Raw genomic sequence first — 22,256 nt, 5'->3', positions numbered from 1 at the left:
GGTACTCAATTTGCCGACCTCGGAAGGATGACAGGCTGAGTCAACCCCCCTGGCATTAATTCAGCGATCGACCGGGATTCGAACCCAGGATCCTAGGATCCCAAGCCGGCACCCTAACCGCTAAGCCAACACCAGGCTGTACACTCGAGGTGTACACTCTATCAATAAATAATTTATTGCATCAAAACAGTAAACTTTTTATGTGTTTTTTTTCATACTAGATATGGGCTCATGGTGAGGTGACGGGTTAAAAACACAATGTACTGGCAGTGCAGCAGGGAGGCGACAAGTGAACACAACAAGAAAGGGAATGAACTCACAGGAAGATAGGAGGGGAGGAAACTCAGTAAAAAAGCTTTGCTCCGATGGAGGGTTAATACCTGAAGCATCAGTTTCTTCTTGCTTCCCACGGTGGTTGGCATACCGTGATCAATGTTCTGTTGGTTTCATCTATTGTTCTACCTGCAAGACTCATTATTCCTTCTAGGTTTGGTTCATTATGTCAGGTTAATGGGGGTAGAGAATATTTTGGGTTGAGATGGGTGTGCACAGCCTGCTTGAAGCCATGGAGGGATGAGTGGGATTAAACTGCCGCTACACATACGAAATAAAATAGGAACAAAGTAATGGAGATTTGCGGAAAGCTGAGATTTTGGAAGTTTAACCATGAGGTCACTCGAAGAGCAGGTGCATCCTTGAGGCTATGCGGAGGTTCAGAGGGCTTAAAGAGCTGAGGGAGCAAGACCAGGAGAGAGGAGCTAAAAACAGAGGCCACCAACCTGTCTTTGGTGTCAGAAGTTGTTCCTCTGCTTCATTCTCACAATCGGAAGCAAATATATCACCGCTGCAATCTATCTTCTCTTATCAGTGATTGTCAGTTCAGCTTCCGCCTCGGTTATTCTACCATGGACACGTTGCTTCGAACCCAACATTATATGGATGAATTACGTCTCTAAAGAGAGATCGGGGCCATTTAAGCTTGAAAATGATCTGTCATATAGCCTTACGTCCCAAGCTGTCTACTAATGGTGTTCTGGAGTCCCTCCATGAATGTTTCACTGGTTTTATCTACAAGTGAAAATACGTTACTCTCTATGGAATTATTTATCATGATCTCTCTCCCTCTGGAGGCTGGTGTCCCACAAGACATCATTTTAGGACCTACATTATTATTTGTCCACATCAATAACATTTTCACTTCAATGGAATATAGTCTGTACCGTTTTGCTGATTACTCCAACCTGTGCGGAACAGTACATCGCACTTCTGAGAGGCAGTCTGCTGCAGCATCCATCTTTGCAGATATGAAAATTAACAAATCATTGGTCAGTTAACTACTCAGGTTTATGCAGGGCTCACATGGTCCACCATCAACACCCTTCTCATGAAACGACCTAAATCCAGGATCACTGATGACCTCCAATCATTTGTTCCTCTTTTTTCCACGAGGAGGTAAGATAAATCAGAATTTATCGCATCAATGTAAAAAATGTATGTCGAAAAAAACATCCAATAAAAAAGAAAAAAGAAAAATAAAGCAATCAAGAAAGGTGTCGTAAACAAAATGATCAAATTGCAAAAAATTGTAATTCTGTTTTCAATGAAAAGGAAAATTACAGAAAGATTAATAGAACTAGGAGGAAGTAAATAACATGGTATCTATATGGAGGAAGTAAATAACATGATGTCGAAATGGAGGAAGTAAACAACATGACGTCTATATGGAGGAAGTAAATAACATGATGTCTGTATGGAGGAAGTAACTAACATGATATCAACATGGAGGAAGTAAATAACGTGATATACATGGAGGAAGTAAATAAAAAAGCATTATTCCCATTCAACGACAAAATGGATGTATCCTAGAAGTAGAATGGAAAACTAATGATGCTTGTTACCTCCGCCACCAAAGGTGGTGGAGATTATGTTTTCACCCCTGCCTGTGTGTCTGTCTGTCTGTTTGTGAACAAGATATCTCAAACAAGTTGTGGACGGATTCAAACGAAATTTGGCAGAGATGTAGCGTATGTGACAAGGAGGAAATGATTAGATTTTGGTGAAGATCCGGATTCGGATCCGGCTACTAGAATTTTGAAAGTGATTCTTCACCATTGAGAGATAGGGCCGACACCAACATACAGCAGGACTAGCCGAAGCACCTGGTGTTGCTCGGGTTCTTTTTTTAAATGAATTTACTACTATAATTCAGCTTTTACCCCGTGGCTGTAGAAGATTGACTACCATAATTCATCTCAGCTTTTAATTGCGAAATGGGGCCAGCCCGGCCAAGGCGGCCTCGACCGGCCTCGCCACCTAGCCTATAACCTTCCTGGGGCCCGTCCCGACATTTTTGGTTCTTTTTGAATGAATTTACTACTATAATTCAGCTTTACTCGTGGCCGAAGAAGATTGACTACCATAATTCAGCTCAGCTTTTAATTGCGAAATGGGCCCAGCCTGGCCAAGGCGGCCTCGACCGGCCTCGCCACCTACCCTATAACCTTCCTGGGGTCCGTCCCGACATTTTTAGTTGTTTTTTAAAATGAATTTACTCCTATAATTCAGCTTTTACTCGTGGCCATAGAAGATTGACTACTATAATTCAGCTCAGCTTTTAATTGCGAAATGGGCCCAGCCCGGCCGAGGTGGCCTCAACCGGCCTCGCCACCTAGCCTAAAACCTTCCTGGGGCCCGTCCCGACATTTTTTGTTTCAGAGGTTTCCTCCTATCTTTCACCGTTCAGGAGATTAGCGCGTGCAGACAAACAAACAAACAAACAAAAACGGTCTTATATATATATATATAGATATCTCAAAAAGTTATGGACGGATTTGGACGAAATTTGGTGGAGACGTTCAGCGTGTGACGAGGACTAATCGATTCGATTTTGGTGAAGATCTGAACATGGATTCGGATAAGATAATTATTTAATTATCAAGTGATTCTTCACCATTGAGAGATCGGGCGAAAAGCGATATATAACATGATATTTAAAAAAAGTTGTGGACGAGTTATGAATAAACTTGGTGGACGAGTTGTTTCGGTGACTAGAACAAGCCGATTCGATTTTGGTTCAGGTCTGAATCCAGATCCGGTCTATCGGTGGGATAAATAAACATAAACTGGCTGGCGGCGGCTCTACCGAGTGCCGTTCTAGTTTAGATTAGTGTCGATATGCGACGTCGGACAGGTATAACAATTGAATGAATCAATACGACGTTAATCGATGAATGCAAACCACTGTGGAAAGCAGGGACAGTCACATTTCAGGCGTTAACCCTTCGTCAGAGCAAAAGAGGATTACTATTCTAGAGAGGAGCCCGAAGGAAATTCTTTCAAAAGTATTCGCCCCGAAAAAAATTCCAACTCCTAAGAGACTTTGGTGGAGAAGGACAATGTCAGGGGAGAACAAGTCAAGTGAATCCACTTGGATTCCGCCCAGGTTGGCACATGGAAATTATGATGTAGCATAATTATCATCTCGGGTCAAGATTTGAAATTATGCCATGGTTTTTGTAAAATTGCTACTAGTATTCACATTATGTACTTTCACCAAAACATACATCATCATAGAAACATACATAGAATTTGGGTCCTCTGGGTCATTTGGGTCCTCTGGGTCATTTGGGTCCTCTGGGTCATTTGGGTCCTCTGGGTCATTTGGGTCCTCTGGGTCATTTGGGTCCTCTGGGTCATTTGGGTCCTCTGGGTCATTTGGGTCCTCTGGGTCATTTGGGTCATTTGGGTCCTCTGGGTCATTTGGGTCCTCTGGGTCATTTGGGTCCTCTGGGTCATTTGGGTCCTCTGGGTCCTCTGGGTCATTTGGGTCCTCTGGGTCATTTGGGTCCTCTGGGTCCTCTGGGTCCTCTGGGTCCTCTGGGTCATTTGGGTCCTCTGGGTCATTTGGGTCATTTGGGTCCTCTGGGTCATTTGGGTCCTCTGGGTCATTTGGGTCCTCTGGGTCATTTGGGTCCTCTGGGTCATTTGGGTCCTCTGGGTCATTTGGGTCCTCTGGGTCATTTGGGTCCTCTGGGTCATTTGGGTCCTCTGGGTCATTTGGGTCCACTGGGTCATTTGGGTCCTCTGGGTCATTTGGGTCCTCTGGGTCATTTGGGTCCTCTGGGTCATTTGGGTCCTCTGGGTCATTTGGGTCCTCTGGGTCATTTGGGTCCTCTGGGTCATTTGGGTCCTCTGGGTCATTTGGGTCCTCTGGGTCATTTGGGTCCTCTGGGTCATTTGGGTCCTCTGGGTCATTTGGGTCCTCTGGGTCATTTGGGTCCTCTGGGTCATTTGGGTCATTTGGGTCCTCTGGGTCATTTGGGTCCTCTGGGTCATTTGGGTCCTCTGGGTCATTTGGGTCCTCTGGGTCATTTGGGTCCTCTGGGTCATTTGGGTCCTCTGGGTCATTTGGGTCCTCTGGGTCATTTGGGTCCTCTGGGTCATTTGGGTCCTCTGGGTCATTTGGGTCCTCTGGGTCCTCTGGGTCCTCTGGGTCATTTGGGTCCTCTGGGTCCTCTGGGTCCTCTGGGTCATTTGGGTCCTCTGGGTCATTTGGGTCCTCTGGGTCATTTGGGTCCTCTGGGTCATTTGGGTCCTCTGGGTCATTTGGGTCCTCTGGGTCATTTGGGTCCTCTGGGTCATTTGGGTCCTCTGGGTCATTTGGGTCCTCTGGGTCATTTGGGTCCTCTGGGTCATTTGGGTCCTCTGGGTCATTTGGGTCCTCTGGGTCATTTGGGTCCTCTGGGTCATTTGGGTTCTCTGGGTCATTTGGGTCCTCTGGGTCATTTGGGTCATTTGGGTCCTCTGGGTCATTTGGGTCCTCTGGGTCATTTGGGTCCTCTGGGTCCTCTGGGTCATTTGGGTCCTCTGGGTCATTTGGGTCCTCTGGGTCATTTGGGTCCTCTGGGTCATTTGGGTCATTTGGGTCATTTGGGTCCTCTGGTTCATTTGGGTCCTCTGGGTCATTTGGGTCCTCTGGGTCATTTGGGTCCTCTGGGTCATTTGGGTCCTCTGGGTCATTTGGGTCATTTGGGTCCTCTGGGTCATTTGGGTCCTCTGGGTCTTTTGGGTCCTCTGGGTCATTTGGGTCCTCTGGGTCATTTGGGTCCTCTGGGTCATTTGGGTCCTCTGGGTCATTTGGGTCCTCTGGGTCATTTGGGTCATTTGGGTCATTTGGGTCCTCTGGTTCATTTGGGTCCTCTGGGTCATTTGGGTCCTCTGGGTCATTTGGGTCCTCTGGGTCATTTGGGTCCTATATTCCTATCCTATAACATATATATCCTATAACCTATCCTATATATATCCTATATCATATAACATATATCCTATATATCCTATAACATAACATATAACAAATATATCCTATATTATGTACTAGCGAGCGGCCGCGTACCAGCCAAAGGGGTAGCCCATGGTTAGCCTAAATATAGATTTGATGACGTCATGTTTACACATCTGAGCGACAGAAACGGAGCTTCACTTTTGGAGAGACAGAAATTCCCAGGCAAACGCTATAACGCACCTGGTTTACAACCTGTGCGTTAATAACTGAGCAGGCTTTGTTTAAGGGTGTAGTACTGGTGAAAAATTGAGAAAACCACATAGGTACCTTTGAGAGGCCTTTACACAAAAACAAAGTCAAATTAATATCTAATTTTCAGTTTTTCTTGAAAGATATAATCTTGGCTTTAACTCAGACCAGTTTCAACGCTTCTTTGTCATATTACATGCATATAATTTGCATAAATTAGACCGTCAATAAAAAACAAGGAAAAACAAAGAACACATTTCTACTTCTATCTTCTATGTCACCTATCATTCTTTTCACACAAAACTTGGTACATGTATTATACATGTGTTACTCTCCTACCTGATGAGAGGATTTTGTGAAATTATGTCAAATGTTCACTAATTAGCTAATTATGCCAATTACCAGATATAACTTGGTTGTCCTTCAATAAATCCACAATGGCTACTCCTATAAACAAAAGCCTTCATCATTTTAAAGGAAGTGATATTCTGAATATCCTGTCCAAATTTCAGCCCAAAAGAATGATGCATTTCCCAAGTTATAACAAATTTCATGCAAAATATTATATTGAATTGAATTGAAATTTGAATTTTTCAATAATTAGGGGTACTTCTATGACCTCTAATAGCATGATTCTTGTTTATAAGACTATAAGGAAACTGTTCAGCTAAAAAACAAACAAAAAAAAAAAACACCTGTTCACCAGTACTACACCCTTAACTGTGATTTTCAACTATGAAATGTTAATTTAATTACTGCTGATTTATTTCTTGCTGGTGATGTTTGTGGGAAAGACCTGAGAGCGAGAAGAACCAGTCACCATTTGCTTTGCTTTGTACAGTGCTGTGTGTTCGTGTATAGCATGCATTTTATCTTTTAAATAAGCACGAGTTTGGACTTGCTGAGGGGTCCAGAAACCCCCTTTCCCTATTCCTTGAGGTCACACAAGCTGCAAAGAACTTGAGGTTGCATACTTTAAGCCTAATTGAAAATATGTAGCTTCGTGTCACTTGGTTTAACATGAGTAACATTTTTTATTCATTTTTCTTGCAGACTATTAATTAATATTTTGTGTACATTTTCTAATTATTTGCTTCCACTGCATAAGTTTTGTAGCCCGGTGTTGGCTTAGCGGTTAGGGTGCGGCTTGGGATCCAAGGATCCTGAGTTCAAATCCCGGGCGATCGCTGAATTAACACCAGGGGGGTTGACTCAGCCCGTCATCCTTCTGAGGTCGGCAAATTGAGAACCAGGTCACCGGTAATTCCCTGTGTGTCGCAAGAGGCGACTAACAAGGTTGGCGGCAGGAAGGGCATCTGGCCGTAAAGCATTGCTTCAAAAAGGGGACCGTGGTGCCCGAAAAAGGCCAAAGCCTGCTCTGCGGGGAAAAATGGCTTCTGAAGGTGGTCACTGCATAGGTTTCCTGCTTTTTGCAAGAGATAGGCAAACTTTTATCCACAGCTCTCCTCAGGTACAAGAATTGACAGATGTCTTCTTTTCTTTCTGTCTTCAGAATAGACATCTTTCTTCAGAACTTCAGAACAGAATCTTTCTGTCTTCTACCGACTCCTCTCCGGCCTTGCACCCCCAGCTCTCTCTGTGCTCTGTCCCCCAAATATTCCTACAGGTCGCACAAGATCTGCCAGCAACCCTCTGATGGTTAAACTGCCGAAATCTCGGCTCTCCGCTCACCTTCACTCTTTCATTCCTCTTTTCTCCCGCCTCTGGAACAAACTCCCTCACTCCCTTCAATCCCACTCCTCCCTCCAGGTCTTTAAAACAGCTGTTCACCACCATCTCTTATCTTCCCCCATCCAAAACCTTGATCTTTTCTACCCCTGCTAATTCACCCCAGATCCACCTTGTTTGAAATTCCAACTTCTTTCCTGGAAGTCCTGGCAGTGTCCATATGTTTTATACCTCTCCCACTGCCCCCTTCCCACGCCCCCCCCCCCCCCAAAGCCCTCGCCCTCTCTCAGATCTCTCGATGTCTCCATGTCTCTCGGTCCCTGCTCTCAAATGTTGTGTTTGTGTCCTTCCCCCTCTCTCCCCATCTTGTCTACCGCTCCCTATGTTATATGTTTTATGTGTCGGTTTGTCTTTCTGTGTGATTAATGTTCGCTCTTTCACGAGCCTCGATCTTGTATACAAAAAAAAAAAAAAAAAAAAAGATGTCACGAGCTGTTAAGTTGGACAACTTCATCAAACAGTGCCGAAGGTCACCTGGAGGCACTAGTTGAACCCATACACCATGTGTGGCATCTAATACCTTTGGCTAAACTAACCTGCTCGAAATGTGACAAAAGCTGCCCAGGCACACTATTTGAGACCAAAGTCTGAGATGTGCTGCAAAGCTCGTGAGAAATCGTGCAAATTTGATCTTGAAACATGCAGTAAATTGCTGCGGCTACAGATGCCACACACAAGTGGTGCATTCTTCATGACGTCTGGTTAAACTAGACAACTTTGTTCCAATTTAATATTTGCAAAAACTAGAAAGAGGCAGTGTATATAGATTCTGTTAGATCTGAGAATGAATTAAATCTGAGAATATGTATATATTGAAGTAGATCTGTTGTGCAAACAATCACACACTTACTCAAGGAAGTAAAGATAGGTTACAATAACCTCTCCTTTCATACAAGGCGAACTGATTTATCAATTTTCAAAGCTACACTACTGAAGACGTACAAAAAATTCCAACAACCACAAATCCCCCTTCTCTACCTGCCACAACTTTCTCTCAGGATGTCAAGTCAACCACATTGCCTCATAATAAAACAGTCTCGTTTACATCCTTTTAGGCAGGCTGGTAAATTGCTATAAATAAACCGAACCCTAACAGCCAGCATACCTTCACCGATTGCCCAGGTTCTGATAAAACAATGATGTTTTTGTACTTTGATGTCATTCTTTAAATTGTGTCTTTCAGGACCCGTTGGTTCATTCATCGGATTTTCTCATTTGGACAGCTTTAAGGTGAGTGTGTTGTGCATTTCCTGTGCGTGTGGTGAATATTGTGAATATCTTGGGTGAATATTGTGCACAGTGCTAACCTTTACCTTGTCCCTTTACATGCGAGCTGTGACTAACCTTTACCTCATCCCTTTACATGCTAGCTATGACTAACCTTTACCTCATCCCTTTACATGCGAGCTGTGACTAACCTTTACCTCATCCCTTTACATGCTAGCTATGACTAACCTTTACCTCATCCCTTTACATGCTAGCTATGACTAACCTTTACCTCATCCCTTTACATGCTAGCTATGACTAACCTTTACCTCATCCCTTTACATGCTAGCTATGACTAACCATTACCTCATCCCTTTACATGCTAGCTATGACTAACCTTTACCTCATCCCTTTACATGCTAGCTATGACTAACCTTTACCTCGTCCCTTTACATGCTAGCTATGACTAACCTTTACCTCATCCCTTTACATGCTAGCTATGACTAACCTTTACCTCGTCCCTTTACATGCTAGCTATGACTAACCTTTACCTCATCCCTTTACATGCTAGCTATGACTAACCATTACCTCATCCCTTTTCATGCTAGCTATGACTAACCATTACCTCATCCCTTTACATGCTAGCTATGACTAACCTTTACCTCATCCCTTTACATGCTAGCTATGACTAACCTTTACCTCATCCCTTTACATGCTAGCTATGACTAACCTTTACCTCATCCCTTTACATGCTAGCTATGACTAACCTTTACCTCATCCCTTTACATGCTAGCTATGACTAACCTTTACCTCATCCCTTTACATGCTAGCTATGACTAACCTTTACCTTGTCCCTTTACATGCTAGCTATGACTAACCTTTACCTCGTCCCTTTACATGCTAGCTATGACTAACCTTTACCTCATCCCTTTACATGCTAGCTATGACTAACCATTACCTCATCCCTTTACATGCTAGCTATGACTAACCATTACCTCATCCCTTTACATGCTAGCTATGACTAACCTTTACCTCATCCCTTTACATGCTAGCTATGACTAACCATTACCTCATCCCTTTACATGCTAGCTATGACTAACCTTTACCTCATCCCTTTACATGCTAGCTATGACTAACCTTTACCTCATCCCTTTACATGCTAGCTATGACTAACCATTACCTCATCCCTTTACATGCTAGCTATGACTAACCTTTACCTTGTCCCTTTACATGCTAGCTATGACTAACCTTTACCTCATCCCTTTACATGCTAGCTATGACTAACCATTACCTCATCCCTTTACATGCTAGCTATGACTAACCTTTACTTCATCCCTTTACATGCTAGCTATGACTAACCATTACCTCATCCCTTTACATGCTAGCTATGACTAACCTTTACCTCATCCCTTTACATGCTAGCTATGACTAACCTTTACCTCATCCCTTTACATGCTAGCTATGACTAACCTTTACCTCATCCCTTTACATGCTAGCTATGACTAACCTTTACCTCATCCCTTTACATGCTAGCTATGACTAACCATTACCTTATCCCTTTACATGCTAGCTATGACTAACCTTTACCTCATCCCTTTACATGCTAGCTATGACTAACCTTTACCTCATCCCTTTACATGCTAGCTATGACTAACCTTTACCTTGTCCCTTTACATGCTAGCTATGACTAACCTTTACCTCATCCCTTTACATGCTAGCTATGACTAACCTTTACCTCATCCCTTTACATGCTGGCTATGACTAACCTTTACCTCATCCCTTTACATGCTAGCTATGACTAACCTTTACCTTGTCCCTTTACATGCTAGCTATGACTAACCTTTACCTCATCCCTTTACATGCTAGCTATGACTAACCATTACCTCATCCCTTTACATGCTAGCTATGACTAACCTTTACTTCATCCCTTTACATGCTAGCTATGACTAACCATTACCTCATCCCTTTACATGCTAGCTATGACTAACCATTACCTCATCCCTTTACATGCTAGCTATGACTAACCATTACCTCATCCCTTTACATGCTAGCTATGACTAACCTTTACCTCATCCCTTTACATGCTAGCTATGACTAACCTTTACCTCATCCCTTTACATGCTAGCTATGACTAACCTTTACCTCATCCCTTTACATGCTAGCTATGACTAACCTTTACCTCATCCCTTTACATGCTAGCTATGACTAACCTTTACCTCATCCCTTTACATGCTAGCTATGACTAACCTTTACCTTGTCCCTTTACATGCTAGCTATGACTAACCTTTACCTCGTCCCTTTACATGCTAGCTATGACTAACCTTTACCTCATCCCTTTACATGCTAGCTATGACTAACCATTACCTCATCCCTTTACATGCTAGCTATGACTAACCATTACCTCATCCCTTTACATGCTAGCTATGACTAACCTTTACCTCATCCCTTTACATGCTAGCTATGACTAACCATTACCTCATCCCTTTACATGCTAGCTATGACTAACCTTTACCTCATCCCTTTACATGCTAGCTATGACTAACCTTTACCTCATCCCTTTACATGCTAGCTATGACTAACCATTACCTCATCCCTTTACATGCTAGCTATGACTAACCTTTACCTTGTCCCTTTACATGCTAGCTATGACTAACCTTTACCTCATCCCTTTACATGCTAGCTATGACTAACCATTACCTCATCCCTTTACATGCTAGCTATGACTAACCTTTACTTCATCCCTTTACATGCTAGCTATGACTAACCATTACCTCATCCCTTTACATGCTAGCTATGACTAACCTTTACCTCATCCCTTTACATGCTAGCTATGACTAACCTTTACCTCATCCCTTTACATGCTAGCTATGACTAACCTTTACCTCATCCCTTTACATGCTAGCTATGACTAACCTTTACCTCATCCCTTTACATGCTAGCTATGACTAACCATTACCTTATCCCTTTACATGCTAGCTATGACTAACCTTTACCTCATCCCTTTACATGCTAGCTATGACTAACCTTTACCTCATCCCTTTACATGCTAGCTATGACTAACCTTTACCTTGTCCCTTTACATGCTAGCTATGACTAACCTTTACCTCATCCCTTTACATGCTAGCTATGACTAACCTTTACCTCATCCCTTTACATGCTAGCTATGACTAACCTTTACCTCATCCCTTTACATGCTAGCTATGACTAACCTTTACCTTGTCCCTTTACATGCTAGCTATGACTAACCTTTACCTCATCCCTTTACATGCTAGCTATGACTAACCATTACCTCATCCCTTTACATGCTAGCTATGACTAACCTTTACTTCATCCCTTTACATGCTAGCTATGACTAACCATTACCTCATCCCTTTACATGCTAGCTATGACTAACCTTTACCTCATCCCTTTACATGCTAGCTATGACTAACCTTTACCTCATCCCTTTACATGCTAGCTATGACTAACCTTTACCTCATCCCTTTACATGCTAGCTATGACTAACCTTTACCTCATCCCTTTACATGCTAGCTATGACTAACCATTACCTCATCCCTTTACATGCTAGCTATGACTAACCTTTACCTCATCCCTTTACATGCTAGCTATGACTAACCATTACCTCATCCCTTTACATGCTAGCTATGACTAACCTTTACCTCATCCCTTTACATGCTAGCTATGACTAACCATTACCTCATCCCTTTACATGCTAGCTATGACTAACCTTTACCTCGTCCCTTGACATGCTAGCTATGACTAACCTTTACCTCATCCCTTTACATGCTAGCTATGACTAACCTTTACCTCATCCCTTTACATGCTAGCTATGACTAACCATTACCTCATCCCTTTACATGCTAGCTATGACTAACCTTTACCTCATCCCTTTACATGCTAGCTATGACTAACCTTTACCTCATCCCTTTACATGCTAGCTATGACTAACCTTTACCTCATCCCTTTACATGCTAGCTATGACTAACCTTTACCTCATCCCTTTACATGCTAGCTATGACGAACCTTTACCTCATCCCTTTACATGCTAGCTATGACTAACCTTTACCTTGTCCCTTTACATGCTAGCTATGACTAACCTTTACCTCATCCCTTTACATGCTAGCTATGACTAACCTTTACCTCATCCCTTTACATGCTAGCTATGACTAACCTTTACCTCATCCCTTTACATGCTAGCTATGACTAACCTTTACCTCATCCCTTTACATGCTAGCTATGACTAACCTTTACCTTGTCCCTTTACATGCTAGCTATGACTAACCTTTACCTCATCCCTTTACATGCTAGCTATGACTAACCTTTACCTCATCCCTTTACATGCTAGCTATGACTAACCTTTACCTTGTCCCTTTACATGCTAGCTATGACTAACCTTTACCTCATCCCTTTACATGCTAGCTATGACTAACCTTTACCTCATCCCTTTACATGCTAGCTATGACTAACCTTTACCTCATCCCTTTACATGCTAGCTATGACTAACCTTTACCTCATCCCTTTACATGCTAGCTATGACTAACCTTTACCTCATCCCTTTACATGCTAGCTATGACTAACCTTTACCTCATCCCTTTACATGCTAGCTATGACTAACCATTACCTCATCCCTTTACATGCTAGCTATGACTAACCTTTACCTCATCCCTTTACATGCTAGCTATGACTAACCTTTACCTCATCCCTTTACATGCTAGCTATGACTAACCATTACCTCATCCCTTTACATGCTAGCTATGACTAACCTTTACCTCATCCCTTTACATGCTAGCTATGACATGAGGGATACTGAAGGGTAAGTTATAACTGGCAGGTACATGTTTCTTAAACTTGCTTTATCGTGTAAGATTAATGGATGGAATCAATAGAATGTTCATCATTTCATGCTGACCACCATGGGATGCAAGGAGAAGTTGATGTTTCGGGGATTAACTCTTCATAAGAGCAAGCAGTAAGCCTTCACACGCAAGACCAGTTATTCATTCTCACGTCATGTAAGAAAGACCTTCTCTAGATCAGAGATTGTGTAAGTCCCAACAATGGTGAGCCGCTCTCCCAAATTATCAAGCAAGATGGTTGTTGCTAAGCGGGTTTAATTGTGACTACCTTGTAAACACAGGTATCCACAGCAACCTATCCAATAACTCTTGTCCTCAAAGTTATCAAGCTGTTAAAACTCTTTTGCGAAAATTACATTATTAAACCAATTGTTACATTGGAGATCCATGAGTGTAAGAATGAGATTCATTGTTTTAACAAGTAAATGTATGAAATATGTTACCAAATGATAAGCGTATAGTTAGAGGACATCTAAGTAAAAGCAGAAATTGGGGAGTTTCCTCCTTTTTCTCGGTTTTCCTTATTTCCCTCTCTTCTCCCCAACTCTATCCATATTGTCCACCACCATCCTTCCTCTTTCGTTACTTTTGTCAGTCTGCCCCACCCGACATCACTTGATCTCATTAGGGGCATCAAAGGTGCAGAACATTCCAATCATTGCGCTGATCGATTAGAAGAAGAATGAATGAAGAATGATCGTTTTAAGGCCATTTTCCCCGCTAGAGTGGGGGTTAGCCTTGCGGGCCCCATGACAATCATGGTTCCCTGTTTGTCCTTTTGATTGTCCTTTTGGATTCGTAATGTTAGTACAAGGTTCCATTTTATTGCTATAATGTATTCTCTTGCCTTAACGATGTGGCCTGTGTTTCCATAATGATATGTGCCCTGTGTGTCGCCATGATGAGTCGCCTGTATTGCTATGATGACCTCCATGTGTTGCCGTGATGATGAGCACTGTGTTGCTTCATGTTGGTGCAGGGGGAGCATGGTGAACATGGTATGAAGGGAGAAAAGGGAGATTCTGGTGGTGTTGGTACCTACATTCCTGGCCCTCCTGGACCTCCAGGTCGTCCTGGGACCACTGGTGTGGTGGTATGTTTAAAATTTCATTTCTACTCTTCCTTCCCATGGACTGGTCATTAACTCATTGTATCAGTTAAGTCATCCCACCCTTACTTTATTGTACTGATGGATAATACAGTCGTCTAATTATAATGAACAGATACGTTCCACAGACTGGTACTTGCATATGCTGTATATAATTTTCAGTGAAGACCCACTAACACTCCTCAACATTCCCTCCCAGAAAATAAGTAGCTAATAAATTGATGAGCCCTTAGTGTTAATATCACGTGTGTGAACATGCCCCCAATTTACACAACACATTAAATATATACAGCATAGGTGACTGTGCACCTTACCCAGTGCAGTAACTTCAGCCGGTACAGGTACCGCATTCTTGGATCATCATGGAATATGCTAGAGCAAGGAAGAGACCACTGTGCACATAACACTGTAAACTGCTTTATCTCGTCATTTGTTTCTTCTACTGTTATTGATTACTTGGCTTCCCTGTGTGAAATAATGCTCTTGGAAGTGATCTGTCAGATTATTCAAAAACATATAAAAGCAATTTGTGACCCAGATTCAAGTCACAGGTGATAGACAGGTTCTTTATTTAGAGGCCTTTTTTCCATCCCTACATCAGCCCGTTTACCAATTCCCACCGCTTCCTGCTCTCTTCGGCCAATTTTTAGTCTACTCAACCAGCCTGCCTACCCTGCCTCTTGCACAATGCTGCATCACCTTGGCTTCAAATCTCTTTTGTGGAACCTTTCCTGTATCAAACGCTTCCTGAAAATCTAGATATTCCATTTACATTCTTTCATACATGTTCCAGCGCATGTTCTTCCGTATTCCCAGTGCACCATGTCACACATTTTTGGATCACTCAACATTTTGTCAAACAGTTCCCCATTGCAGTGACAGAATAGCAGTAGCTGCATCCATCACAGCAGACCTCAAAGTATTTAAACAAACAAGTACAAAAAGTTTTAATTAAAACAAAAGCCGCGTCGATGTTACACAATGCCGAGATGCAGCTGTGCCTATAAAGTCGATGTTATAGGCACAGGACATTCCTATTGATTCGATTACTTGATGTTATTTTTGTGCAAAGTGAAAATATATCTCGGCAATTTCCCGTGTGTGGCGACGAATTTTTAATATATCTCGGCATTTTCCCGTCTGTTATTTCAGGCGGTGTATGACTGACCATGCCGCAATTAAAAAAAAAAAATCTCGGCAATTTCCCGTGTGTGGCGACACGTGAACGAAGCTATGCTCCTCTCTCCACATTATTGTGACGACGTATAAATTAAATATTTCATCGTGACGATTGTCATCAAATGGACGAATTTTTAATATATCTCGGCATTTTCCCATCTGTTATTTCGGGCGGTGTATGATTGACCATGCCGCGATTTAAACAAAATATATATATCTCGGCATTTTCCCGTCTCTTATTTTGGGCGGTGTATGACTGACCATGCCGCGATTTAAAAAATATATATATTGATGGACTTGAAGTTACAGGCCTTTGAGAATTCATTTCGTTCTATAAAGGGCAACTTTCATCGGATTTTCTTCCCGTTTTTTTTCAACCGAGTCTAAAACTATGTTAGCGACTGTGAAAAATGAAATGATATATCGAATTTGATTTGAAATAAAACTGTGTGAGAGAGGAAGACACCACGGGCCTACAAAACAGGCCTCAAAGCTATGCGAGTTAATAAAATGGTGGATATTTGTTTATATGAAGCCTCTCCCACAATGGGTGGAGCTATGGTTCCCAGAATGGGTGGAGCTTTGAGGTTTTGTCTTCTCTGCAAGAACAAGAACAAGAAGAAGAACAACAACAACAACAGCAGAGGGCACTCTATGACCAGCGTCTTGCGACGCGGCTAAAAATAATTAAAAAACTGGTCCAATACCTTTTAATCCAGTTAAGTAGGACATAATCACAGTTTTTCTCTGCGAGCACCATCTTACATGAACCCCTTGATCCCTCCCTCCTTCCAACTATGTACTTCTGTGATCAACTTTTGGAAAACATTTGGCTGTGCTTCAGTATCAGCCATGACCTCTGCTGGATTGACCACATCTCCAAGCTGGCTGCCAAAGCTGTGTCTAAACTGGGAAATTTACACCAGGAAAAATTTTCCTTGGTCATGTAGAACCTCTCAGCTTTTCAAAAATGTTTGGAACACAACGGAGTATTGTTCTTCCTTGTGGGCATGCACACCTGCATCCCACCTTGCACTTCAGGCAGCTGTAAATGTCAAAGCAATGAATTGACATCACCCATCAAGAGGTTGTCACACAGCACCTCCGGCCATGTCTCACCTTTTCTTACAGGTTGTGTTTCTGTGCCCATCAAATGTCCACTTGTTCCCATTTGCCTTTATGTTTGTCAAAACCCTCCCATCCTCATTGTGGTCTTGCATTGACAACTTGGTATTCAAGAAAAAAGCATCTATGTGTGTTTGCGCATGCTTCATTATCATTTCCGCAGTGTGATTTCACGTTTTGTAAGTGTCTGCACATGTTCTTCGTTACCTTTTCTGGTGCATAAGTTCACATTTAGGCTCCATTTTCTCCTACAGGGACCCCATGGTGAGTACATGGTTGGTGTTCCTGGCCCACCAGGACCTCCTGGACCACCAGGATTCTCTTACCCTGGACCACCTGGACCTCCTGGGCCACCTGGACCTGCAGGGCCAACTATGATAGGTGAATTATCAGATACAATAAACGTCTAACCTTTGATGGATTCAGCATATAAAGGACAGATGGATCAACAGGTTCTTAAAACAGACCACTGCAGCTAAAAGGTGGAATTGAAATGAAAGAATGCTATTTTTCAATACATTCTCCCTGTAGAACCACCTTTAGAGGCCATTTTTCCCCACAGAGCAGGGGTTGGCCTTTTTTGAGCACCTTGGTCCCCTTTTTGAAGCAATGTTTTACAGCCGGATGCCCTTCCTGCCGCCAACCCTGTTAGTCGCCTCTTGCGACACACAGGGAATTACCAGTGAACTGGTACTCAATTTGCCGACCTCGGAAGGATAACAGGCTGAGTCAACCCCCCTGGCGTTAATTCAATGATCGACCGGGATTCAAACCCAGGATCCTAGGATCCCAAGCTGGCACCTTAATCGCAAAGCCAACACCAGGCTAATACATTCTCCCTGTGCATCAATTATTTATTTTTAATGGAGTCAATGCTTCCAAAGTGGAACCACCTATTAGTATCTAATTTACCAGCCCTTTGTCATCCATGTTTTGAGGTCCATGTTTGTGCTCCTTTGCATTTTGAAATAAGAAAATCCACTCAGGGCCAGGTCTAGTCTGTAGAGACATTGCTGTGTAACTATTCAACTCCAGTCACAAATAACAAGCTGCACACCATGCATGAGACTCCCTTCCACCCCTCCCCTTTCCCCCTCACTTCAATCTCCCCCAAAATGGTGGAAGAGATGGAAACTCGAGCATTGGACATGATTCTGAGAAGTTTTGAAAAAAGTAAAGCATGTTCTGATGATAAACAAGAAAATGGATGCATGATCATTCTGATATTTCATAATGACCGTCAGTTTTAGCCGTATGATTCGGACTAGTCGGAAATTGGACCCAGGGAGTGGGAAGATAAGCCATGATGGGAGCATTTTGAATCCACAATTGAAATTACAGATAAAATCTTCACCATTTACTGATTTCAAAACGTGATTTGCTTTTTGAGGAATCATTAACATTGAAACAGTGGGTAGCACCTGCTGAAACACAATCATGTTATGTATTTGAAACATACACAACCAAACTCTGAGAGGGGAGAAACCAAAAGTAGTAAAGATGGGCGTTTGCTAATTGCTGCTTACTTATGCTGCTTACTTATGCTGCTAATTGCTGCTTACACAGGGGAAATAACAGAGGCAATTACATACAGGGGATTTACCATTAATCCCTAACTAATTAACATAACTCCACCCCTCTCATGGGGACAAAGATACACTCTTACACGACATCTGGTCTAAACGGATTCCTGACATATGGTACGTGGGGGTTCTTCTTCTTCATCGCGACTGGTGCTGCCCTGGTGTTGGGCTAGCGGCTAAGGTGCCGGCTTAGGATCCTAGAATCCTGGGTTCGAATCCCGGTCAATCGCTGAATTAACGCCAGGGGGGTTGACTCAGCCTGTCATCCTTCCGAGGTCGGCAAATTGAGTACCAGTTCACTGGTAATTCCCTGCTTGTCGTTAAAGGCGGCAAAAAGGGTTGGCGTCAGGAAGTGCATCCGGCCGTAATACATTGCTTCAAAAAGGGGACCGAAAAACAACAACCACAGTTCCCAAAAAAGGCCAACCCCCGCTTGCGGGGAAAAATGGCCTCTAAAGGTGTTTTTTTATTATTTATTTATGGTCCCACGCAACAAAATAAGCTTCTCCAGCTGCAGTACAGTTATAGCCTGTAATGTGCATATGGCCTACAGTATACTTACGGCCTACAGTATATAGGTAAGGCCTACAGTATACCTGCTCTGTACAACACCAGTCTGCATGGACCAACAGCCAACTCGGGCCACACTGGACCCATAACCAGCTCATGCCTTGCCTCAAGCCCTTGCTCATTCACCATTGTTGTGTGAGTCACAATATTTATTTTGGTGCAATATTTGGGTTCGGCTTTAGTGTTTTATTTCTTTTAATTGTAAATAAGTGTGTGTGCCTCCCTACTCATCCTTTCAACACCTGGTCTGTTCCGATTATTACTTGCAAAATCGAAGATTTTTCAAGTATATTGGTCGGTTGTGTTTGTGACTCTGTCTGTTTGTTACTTGCAAAATCGAAGATTTTTCAAGTATATTGGTCGGTTGTGTTTGTGACTCTGTTAGTTTGTCACCGGCCTACAGGTCACAATTTTCAACCGATTTTCACCAAACTTCACCAAGTGGTAGAGTTGGTCAAATGCCAAAAGCCTATTGTTTTTGGGGTCAATAGGTCAAAAGGTCAACATAGGCCAAATGTCACCAACTTTGCTAAATTTCTAAAATCCTCCATTTTCATCCGATTGACTTGAAATTTGAAGACCACTTGCATATCTGGTCATTGAATTCAACCACCAAGAATTTTTGAAGTCAACATAGGCCAAATGGTCAACATAGGCCAAATTTCTAAAATCCTCAATTTTTATCCAATTGACTTGAAATTTGAAGAGGACTTGCATATCTGGTCACTGAATTCAACCACCAAGTATTCTTGAAGTCAACTTAAGCCAAAAGGTCAACATAGGCCAAATTTCTAAAATCCTCTATTTTCATCGAATTCACTTGAAAATTGAACAGCATTTGCACATTGAGTCACTAAATAGGGAAACTAACTATTTTTGAGGTAAAAAGGTCAAAGGTCAACTCAAGGTCAACCTTCCAAAATCATCATTTTTCATCTGAAAAATCGTCACTTTTCATCCTGTTGACCCGAGCTTTGATCAAGATTGTAAATTTAAATCTTCATGAAATGGACAATTTGCTGTATCAATGGTAAACTTTTGGGGGACGGCGTATTTTGCAAGTATCGTGCTACGCATGACGTTTTCTTGTTTGTTTGTTTGTCACCGGCCTACAGGTCACAATTTTCAACCGATCTTCACCAAACTTCCCCAAATGGTAGAGTTGGTCAAAAGCCAGAAGCCTATTGTTTTTGGGGTCAATAGGTCAAAAGGTCAACATAGGCCAAAGGTCACCAAATTTGCTAAATTTCTAAAATCCCCAATTTTCATCCGATTGACTTGAAATTTGAAGACCACTTGCATATCTGGTCACTGAATTCAACCACCAAGTATCTTTGAGGCCAACATAGGCCAAAAGGTCAACATAGGCCAAATTTCTAAAATCCTCAATTTTCATCCAATTGGCTTGACATTTGAAGAGAACTTGCATAATTGGTCACTGAATTCAACCACCAAGTATTTTTGAGGTCAACATAGGCCAAAAGGTCAACATAGGCCAAAAGGTCACCATAGGCCAAATTTCTAAAATCCTCAATTTTCATCCAATTGACTTGAAATTTGAAGAGAACTTGCATAATTGGTCACTGAATTCAACCACCAAGTATTTTTGAGGTCAACATAGGCCAAAAGGTCACCATTGGCCAAAAGGTCAACATAGGCCATCATGTATCTTTGGAAAACCTTTGGGGGAGGGCGTATTTTGCAAGTATCTGCTATGCATGACGTTTTCTTGTTTATTTATTCACGTCTCGTCTCCCATATACCTTTAATGAACCATTTTAATCGTAAAGAAAACGTTTTCCCATTTTCCTGCCTTCCAGTGCAAACACAGCCAGTTTCGGCTACGTTGGGTGAACTTTGGGGAATCCCAGTAACTTTGAACATAGTAACTATTTACACCGTTTCGGGATCTGCGGCGGCATTTACAAGACCTCCGGCTCAGATTGACCGTGTAAACGATGCCTCTGACATGACAATAGTTACGGCCGACAACAACAACAACAACAACAGGCATTTTAAGGCCATTTTCCCTGCCAGAGCGGGGGTTAGCCTTGCCGTCGCCATGACAATCTTCTCCATTTTGCCCTATTTTCTGCATCTCCCCTTGTTAACCCCCTTGCCCGCATTTCTTCTTCCACCACCTTCTTCCTGTAGATACTAATTATGTCCTGTGGTTTACTTAGCAAATAATTTGCGGCAAATTATTTTCTGACAAAATACTTTCAAAACGACCCAAACATGTTATACAAATAAAAATTTGAGAACGGCTCGGGACTCGGGACTCGGAACAGCTCGGGACGGCTCGGGACGAGCCTGCTCTGCTCGCTCTTCCGCGCCCCTGCGCTGCATTACCTTATGTTTTTGTGAACCTTTGTGCCCTTTCCGCTTTGCTGGTCGTGCTTTGTCTCCCCCCACCCCAGGACCATTTTGGAGGTGGAAATATAAAATGTTGGAAGCATTTCGTGTTAAAAGTGGTTAAACAAGTTTTTTAGGATAATTCGAGGGTGCTGAATTCAAAAATGCTGTTTAACCGGTTCAATTTTGGAGTCTTAACCTTCAAATTGTAAATAACAAAATGCCCGCCATTTTCAGCATATTTTTTGCCATAACTTGAATTTTAAGCAACATAGAAGGCTCAAAATAGTGGCAATACCCATGTTTGTGATACTGAGGATTCCAAATTTACTGTTACCTAAGTTGTAACTAGTTTGGTTTCGCCGCCATGTTGAATTCCAAGATGGCCGCCATATTGATCATCAAGATGGCCACAATGTTGGATTTAAATACAAAGAAACAAATTGAAATATAGTACGCCTGGAGTCTTTTGCAAAGTGTGCTTTGGACTATTTTGAAAAGCGAGTAAAATGAGACAATGAAGGAATTGTGGTCTTGTAGTTGAGTTACATACACCTTCGCCTTCATGTGACCCCAGAGGAAAAGGTCACATGGGGTCAGGTCCGGTAACCGTGGAGGCCATTCGATCGCGTGATTCATAGCCACCCTTTCATGGAAGAGCTCTCCGCCAGTATGTTATCTGGGTTATTGACATGTATATTGATTATACATGTATTGTATACCTGTGATTGTAAACACTATTAACGCCCTCTTGCGGGCATTACTGATATGTGACTCGGTCACGGGAATAAACTACATGTTAACACCGCATTAACGAAGCGAAGCACCACTGAGGCACCTTTGCGTAGGTGCCCAGTCTTGCTAAAATCCTTTGACGCCCATACTTCACCCCCTTACTTTGATGCCACCCATGGATGTCAAATTGTGAAGTTTGAGGTGAGAAGTGGTTCAGAAATGAACATGATAAGTGAGTCGATGGCTGAGGTGTTGGTTTT

The 22,256-nt window shown here is 42.5% G+C and overlaps 1 protein-coding gene across 5 annotated transcripts in view; it reads left to right on the top strand.

The window, feature by feature from the left end:
• The window catches only part of LOC137414408 (uncharacterized), a 383,519-nt gene that overhangs the window by 340,885 nt on the left and 20,378 nt on the right, over positions 1 to 22,256 (top strand). For all 5 annotated transcript variants that reach the window (XM_078781942.1, XM_068099932.2, XM_068099930.2 and 2 more), the window contains 3 exons: positions 8,463 to 8,509; positions 14,321 to 14,434; positions 17,008 to 17,134. In XM_078781942.1, the coding sequence (XP_078638068.1) occupies positions 8,463 to 8,509; positions 14,321 to 14,434; positions 17,008 to 17,134 (288 nt within the window). The remainder of the gene's footprint in view (positions 1 to 8,462; positions 8,510 to 14,320; positions 14,435 to 17,007; positions 17,135 to 22,256) is intronic.

The sequence above is a fragment of the Myxine glutinosa genome, chromosome 7 (genome assembly GCF_964187855.1).
Source record: "Myxine glutinosa chromosome 7, kmMyxGlut1.1, whole genome shotgun sequence".
In the NCBI taxonomy this organism is placed as follows: domain Eukaryota; kingdom Metazoa; phylum Chordata; class Myxini; order Myxiniformes; family Myxinidae; genus Myxine; species Myxine glutinosa.
This window is presented reverse-complemented; position numbering and strand designations above follow the sequence as displayed.